The 8,235-nt window shown below is 38.6% G+C and overlaps 1 protein-coding gene across 1 annotated transcript; it reads left to right on the top strand.

Annotated features, from left to right (window-relative positions):
- Positions 1 to 45: 45 nt before the first annotated feature.
- LOC127652291 (piggyBac transposable element-derived protein 3-like) lies at positions 46 to 1,425 on the top strand. Its single transcript, XM_052138432.1, has one exon. It carries the CDS (start codon positions 46 to 48, stop codon positions 1,423 to 1,425), a length of 1,380 nt encoding a protein of 459 aa, XP_051994392.1.
- The last annotated feature ends 6,810 nt before the right edge of the window (positions 1,426 to 8,235 follow it).

Raw genomic sequence — 8,235 nt, forward strand, 5'->3', positions numbered from 1 at the left:
TCTGTGTTTGAACATATTTCTCACCAATCTAACTTGTATGCAGTTATGAAGAATGGCTCAGAACTGAAAACAACCCCTTCTGAAATAGAGCAATTCATTGGTTTACACCTCTTGATGACCGTAGTACGTATGCCATCGTACCGCATGTACTGGCAGATGGCAACCCGCTACGACCCAATTGCGACAGTCATGGGACGTAAGCGATTTGATAATCTGCGTACATACATCCACATGAACGACAATACCAATGTGAAGCAAAAGGGTGAGCCTGGATACGATCCATTATTCAAGGTGCGTCCAGTTCTTGAGAAAGTCCGTGCCAACTGTTTGAAGGTTGAACCAGAAGAAAACCACTCCATTGATGAGCAGATGATCCCCTTCAAAGGAAAAATTGGAATGAAACAGTATATCAAGACCAAGCCGCATAAATGGGGAATCAAGGTCTTTACCCGTGCAGGTGTCACTGGACTAGTCTATGACTTTGAAGTATACACTGGAAAAGGGACCGTGACCAATGAGCGTGGACTTGGTGTTGCCGGTGAAGTTGTGCTTCGTCTTGTATCAGAAGTTCCAAAAGGACTAAACTACAAGTGCTTCTTCGACAACTGGTTCACTTCCCCTGAACTCATTGTGGAACTGAAGAAAATGGGAATTCTAACAGTTGCTACCATCAATCGTAACCGTCTCCGTGGATGTACCCTCAAGAGTGACAAGGAACTCTCAAAGGCCGGGCGTGGTGCGTATGAAGTGAAATACGAAAAGACAAGTGGGATGTCCATCGTGAAGTGGTATGATAACAAGGCAGTGTTGCTGGCATCATCCTTCATTGGCCCTGAACCTGTTGAGAGATGCAGAAGGTGGTCGAAAGAGAAGAAGGAATATGTGGAAGTGGACAGACCCCACATTGTCAAGGTGTACAACCACAACATGGGAGGAGTAGACTTAGCAGACATGTTTGCAGCTCTCTATCGCATTGACATCCGCCCACGTCGTTGGTATCTGCGCATCTTGTACTACTTGATTGACCTATCACTGGTCAATGGTTGGCTCCTCTATCGCCGTCATCTCACCCAGAAGCAGGAGAAGAAGTATATGCCACTTCTTGACTTCCGTGTTCAAGTTGCAGATGCCCTCATCAAGGTTGGCAAACAGGCTGACTTGAACAGTAGGAAAAGAGGACGACCGTCATTGGAAGATGATCCAACGTCCCATCAAGCTGCCCCACCTCCACTTCAGAGGATCTCTGCACCATCGGTTGATGTCAGATTAGACCAATGCGATCATTTCCCCATCCATGCTGCGAAACGTGGACGATGCAGACTGTGCAAGAATGGCTACACGCAAATGGCCTGCCTGAAGTGCAAAGTACTTCTGTGCTTTACAAAAGACAAAAACTGTTTCTTGGAGTACCACATGACAAAGTGACTTGGAAACATGCCCTACTCAATGAGGATTTGAGATATTGGATTTGGATCCCATATTGTTTTTGTTGTTGTTCTGCCACTGAAAAGCACTTTGTTACATTGTTTGAAAAGTTGTATATAAAAAGTTATTGTTCATATCATATTCAGTCGTCAGTGTCTAATTACCACACTGGGCCAATGTTGCAAATCTGCAACATCCCAGAACGCCTTGCATGTGAAGGTCTCTCTAAAAAAAAAGTCAGGATTCTATTGTACTACCCCATATGATAATTTTCCCCAAATATCAGATTTTTCCTGTTACTAAAACTTAATTTGAGCCTGAGAGGTAAAGTTTGTTCAATTCAATATATAGATAAATATTTATGTGTAAAACTTTACCAGACATTCCTTAAAGAAATAGTCGGGGTTAACCTATTGAAGCTAAAAAGGTGATAGAAGTGAAGAGGGCAAATCCATAAACGCTAAAAATCTAACAATGTAAACTGTGTGTTAACATTTTAGTGTGATAAAATCGCTTGTAAAGTTATTATCCAATTTTCCATGACAACATAATGTCATAAATGCTAAAACCCTAAAATTATGATTTCAGCAACTTTAACTTTAGCTCACTGTAATCTAATCTTTTCCTTTCTTTTTTTCTTTCTTTTTTTTTAAAGAAAAGGAGAAAAAGAGCCTAAATTAATTTTTGTGGTAATCAACATTATTCCACAAATGCTGTTAAGATCAACATGTATTGAACCCGGAATATTCCTTTAAGAACGGAAAACCAACATAAATAAACTTCGGTAGTATTTTAAAATAAGGTACGTTAACAACATTAGTTAACATGAAATAACAATAACAACATTTTAAGAGCATTTATTAATCTTGGTTAATGTTAATTTCAACAAATACTAAAACATTTTTAAAATCCAAAGTTGTATATGTTAACATTAGATAATGCACTATGAACTTACAACTGACAATGAACAAATGTCTTTTTATTAGCTAACATTTACAAAGATTATTAAATTGTGTAAGTAAAGACATGTTCATTGTTGGTTCATGATAACTTGTGCATTTGCTAATTTAAAAAAATTGAACCTTATTTTAAATTGATACCAAAACTTCTACCACAGTATTCAGCATTAACCTTTTCAGCAATGTTTTTTAAGGATTTGTGTAATAGCATAACACACACACGGACATTAACTTAGGTTCCCTTTCAAGTTGGTCACTTTGACGCGGTGTCAGTTTGCTGACACTGGGGATCTCTGAAGAGATTATGATCTCTAAAACATTTTAGGATCATGCCAATTTTAATTGACAGATCATCTCACAGATCAACGCTTCGCTTCATTTCACTGCTTCACCAATGAGCACATTTTTGTCTATGACCTGTTGTGCCTTAATGGAAGTGTATCCTTTGCATGCATAATTCAAAGGATATTTTGTATTTCATATATTCCGGATATTTTGTTGGTGCAAAATCACCACCCAAGCTATCAGTAGGTCGATGGGTAGTCTGGTGTCTGCGGGAAGTCATCTCTGGCATAATTTGGCATAATCAGAGATGCGTGACAAAGATTAAGCTGTGAACACCAGTGCTTGTTGGATGACACCATAAGTGCTTTCACCGAATAGTTCCAGGCAGCTCAAAAGCAGTAGCAGGCATACAAACACCTCTTACCAAGGCGAGGGTTTATGCATTTACTCGCACTCCTCCTTGGGTCACCGCCCACTCCTGCTCAGTGCATCTGCTGCCTTCCCTTCGGCTTGTACCTAGCTCCTCGCACATTCACAAAATGCATCAATACGGCACTCGCTCTGTTAAGGCTGAACACCGTTCACGTCTTGAATTATCTCGACGATTGGTTGCTTTAGCACAGTCAGAGGAACAAGCATGCTAACAGTGACCTGTTGCTTGCACATTTGGGACCAATTGGGAAGTCATCTGGTCAAAGAGCAAACTGATGCCCAGTCACCAGGTTTCATTTCTTGGAATGAAATGAGACTTTGGCTATGTTAGCACTCTTAACCGAGGAGCGCACTCAATCCATTCTCCGGTGCTTGAACAACTTGTTCCCCTGGGTTGTTTGTCAGTTGGCAGATATCTTCTCATTGTAAAATTCTTAAGTGGTGCAAGGTGGATGTGGCCTCCTTGACCCGTCACTGTCCCAGTTTGGGATTTAGTGCTCAAGGGTCCCCTGTTCAAGACACTAGATACTGCGTTTAAGCGTACTTTCATTGAAGACTGCCATGTTTCTCGCTTTGCAAGACAAATCAGCTGTGTAGCAGGTCGTTCAAAGGCTTTGGCTGTTTCCAAACATAGACTTTCCCATTGGATCGTGGATGCCATTGCACTCGCATTTGAATCGCAAGGCATGCAGTTCCCGATTGGCATTAATGCTCACTCCACTAGAGGCATGGCTTCTCCTTGGGTGTGGTCTAATGGTGTTTCCATAGATGACACTTGCCAAGCCTTGGGCTGGGCTTCCCCTTGCACTTTTGCTAGGTTTAATTTTCATTTATAATTTGGATGTCACCTTTCTCTCTTCCCAGGTGCTTACTGCAAAATGAGTAACCCCTGAATTTCACTTCTAACCAGCATATTTGTACATGTCCATTTCATGAGCCACTATCAGCAGTTTACTTTATGGTGAGTTTCACTACCTATCTTGCTAGTGACTTCTTTATCACTGGCGGCTGTGCTTCACCCGGCATAGTCCTACAGCAGTGATTTGACCCAGTTTGCGGTGTTGCGCTACCCAGACTGGCTAGTGCCATCACCACATATACCCATTTTATCAGTTATTTTTTCCTACTTCCAATTATTATATGACTCTGTATGTGCTTTTAACTATCCTATCGGCTAGTAGGCATTGTTTATATTTGCAAATCAGTAGTATGGTGTGATGTTATACATTTCCCCAAAGCGTCCGTGAACTGATGCAGAGTTGAAGTGACCAACTTGAAAAGAAACTTTTAAGATTACGACTCTAAACCTGGTTCCCTGAGGGAAAGAGATACTGCGTACACTGGCGGTGCTACTGAATTCTCGCTGTACGGGCTGAATATCGCTCTTTACCCTTCAGTTGAATATTCTGATCAGATAGTGCTGAGATTATCAGGTTATCCATGCAGAGATCCCCAAAGCGTCAGCAAACTGATATAGCTTCTATCAGGGAACCAGGGTTACAGTCGTGACCATACATTTTTAAATCTCACAATACAGATGAAATTCAGTGAACATTCACTTCAGTATTTATTAGTCTAACTAAAACACTGGTGTGTATTAAAAGCCTGTTTGTACGCATAGCTTTTACCACATTCAACACAACTATATGGCTTTTCCCCAGTGTGGCTTCGGAGATGTACATTTAGAGAACTCTTTTGAGCAAAACTCTTGCCACACTCCATGCACGTGTATGGCCTCTCGCCAGAGTGAGTGCGCTGGTGTATTCTGAGGTATGTTTTCTGAGCAAATCGTTTGCTACAAACTGTACAGGCATAGGGTTTCTCTCCAGAATGTATTCGCATGTGTGCTTTCAAATAGGTTAATTTGTTGAAGGCTTTTGCACAGAATACACAATCAAACCTTTTTTCTTCTGAAATTGTCTGGTTATGGGTAGTGTTGAAATGCGACTCTATTGTACTGTCTCTATGTGTGGAAGCTCTTCCATCAAGAGTTTCATTTTCAGCTTGTCTCTGTTGTATGTTTAGCTGCACTTGGTCATTTGAAGGTAGCATGTATGTCATAAAATCATCAGAAGTCTGGGCAACGCATCTGTCACTGCTAGCCGCTGCAGGTCCTGTAATTAAATAAATAACATGTATATTAGAATAAGTTAAAGCTGTTTGATCACAAGCCTTTTCAACATTTAATCATGCAAGATAGGAATTATAAACATCTATATTTACATTTTCACTAGTTAAAATGTTAATTCTTGATATCTGCAATAGAATAACTACTAGTAAAATTGCTCATTGTTTATATTAGTAATTACTTTTTATATTGATAGTTAATTCAGTACTAGTGCAAAGGTCCATTCTTGATACACAACACAAACCCCAGTCTTAAATTAACACCCATAAATATTTAACACCAGAAGTGTCTATATGTGTCAACACTGTGCAGTGTTAAATTTGTAACAGATTCAACACTCTGTATTGTTAAAAGTTAACTATATTCAATCCTTAACATGGTTGTTTTCACAATGTGAAATGTTGAAATACTCAATAATAATGGCACTATTGGGTGTCAATATCTGATAATTTGCTCCCTACCAAATTATCAGATAACGTTCCATTGAAAACATTTTTATTTAGGTACACCACATTTAACAATAACATTCAACATTTCAAACAATTAACTTGCACATTTACAGCTTTTCAGACTTACAGTTAATTGCACTCTGAATCAAAACTGCAAAAGGCACAATGATGGATAAGTGTGAAAACTGTCATTAGGTCAAATATACATCAAATACATCATAAACCTCCTCAACGCAGAATGCATTCACATTCTAATCTAAATACATTGTAATAACCTAACTACTCATTCTTTTAAATAATATTGATTATATTATTCAAAACAGGCATTTTATTTTTAACAGTAGAGCAAACACACATTCCAAATTGGTATTCAGTTCCATAACATTTTTACCCAGGATGTAGCGGAGACTGGACACATTGAAAGTTTAAGTTAAAACCTCACTGCCCTTCAGACTGCAAGTTGAGACTTTGTTAACAGGACCAAAATGACCCTGTTATGAAAAGCAAACTGATTTAGATTTTTCTTGGGTTATGTTTTTTAAAATACTTTACAGACATCTTGAGGAGGACCTCTTTTCATAATACACCTAGTATAATTAATCATCAGTTGATGCTTCAGATGGAAACACAGACCTAAATAGTTGTGATGATCCCAAATTAAATGGATTAAAAAAAAAGTAATACCATGTGTTATAATTGGTGAAAATACAATGTTCAAAATATTAATAAAAAAAAGTATCACATTCCAAGAACCGTTGTTCCTATCAACTACATATAAATATATATATATATATATATATATATATATATACAAAAATCAAGGGAGTATTGCGATAGAGAAACCATTCTTGAATTGAGGCCAAGCAGGACTCGCTACCTTTGTTGACTCTGACTCCACTAAGCCTGATCTTTTTTTCACTATATCCATAGTTAAAGCTCTGAATCCTTTCTAAAAGGGTGTCTAAAGAAATTTAGTTTGTAAACAAATACTGAAAAAGAAGCTTTAACTCATACTGTACAACCCCTTAAAGTAAATTGTGCATAATATCAACGGCCTAATTGTCTGAATGGAAAAACTGTAGTGAACTGAAGTCTTAACACAAAACTGTAGTGTAGTGAACTCTTAACACAAAATATTTAAACTAAAGTGGGATCTTGTGCCAGAGTTTTGCAATTATCTAAATAGAGCCTGGGCCATCTTCAGTGAAGATTGACTGCAACCTCGATTTGTCAATCAAGCAAAATTAGCTCAACCATACCAAAAAGTCCATGTCTAGCTAAATTGTCAGCAGTAAACTGAATAATTGAACCCTTAGAACCCTTTGATGCAGCATCTGAAAAGGGGTCATGGTTTCCTTTGTCTTCAAAAATTTTAGATTCTACAACAAGAGGCTGCAGGATTGGAACGAAACCGCATTTTTAAAGTCCTCTGAATGGAAAAGGGCCACAAGGTGAATGTTAATTTAAGCAAATTTAAGTAAACTTTTTTGGGGATCCTAGCGGATTAGCAGTTTCAAAATTGTCAAAATATACCTGAATCTGAAGCGCATGTTCTTGGTGTGCAAACAATGTATGATTTTTGAAGTATGAACCATCATTAATGTCACTGCAAAAGCCATCACCCCAAGCACAAATTATACTCAACACCTCCTGACCTGACATTGACAAATGGAGTAATGCATGGTGCATACAAGACCACAGAATATCAAGAAATTTTATAAACAATTTTCAGAAGAACGTACTGTGTGCAGCCCTTAACGCTACTGTAGTTACTGTTAAAGTAATGGTTAAAAATAATATCCAATAACATTATAACCATCTTTTCCAGGGTCAGATATAAAGAAATTACACAATAAAATATGAACAGGGATTGCTCACAAAATATTCTGAAATTATTTAATCACCTTCATATGACTTTTTTTAATTATTCATACGATAGTTTTGTGTGAGGAACACACACTGTAATCACAAATGCTGTCAGACACTGACTGTGTCCTATGAGACACAATGTTCTCTTTCACAAAGGTAACATCGACGCTGCGTCAGTAGCTGTCGCAATGGAAGCTCCTCCCAGGGACGGTGACCTTGAAACCCTATACCATCACGCCAACCCCAAGCACGCATTATCACGGCTATATAAGGCAGAGCCCAGTACCACACCATCAACATTTTCCTCTATCAGGGTCACGTAGACATCTCTCATACTCTGGAACCATAAACCAACACTTTGCTGTTCTAATTTGCATCTGGTCAGAGTGTGAAACTCCTTCTCACTGTGTTCTCCAGCAAGAAAATCGTTTCCTTATAACACTTCCGTGTTGGAGGTTTGATTACACTAGTGTTGTCAAAAGTACCAGTACTTCGGTATCAAGTCGGTACAAAAATAAAAAAGATGTAATGATACCAGTGATTCTGCAGAACCGGTAGTACCGAGCACCGACTCTGTCCAGTAACAGCGTGCAGTATGACTGACAAAATTAAAATGCTCACAGGCTTATTTTGAACACGTGATCTGTTACTACTTTTACAATGAAATGGACAATTAATCCAAGTGACA

Source organism: Xyrauchen texanus, chromosome 12, assembly GCF_025860055.1.
Source record: "Xyrauchen texanus isolate HMW12.3.18 chromosome 12, RBS_HiC_50CHRs, whole genome shotgun sequence".
Taxonomy (NCBI): Eukaryota; Metazoa; Chordata; class Actinopteri; order Cypriniformes; family Catostomidae; genus Xyrauchen; species Xyrauchen texanus.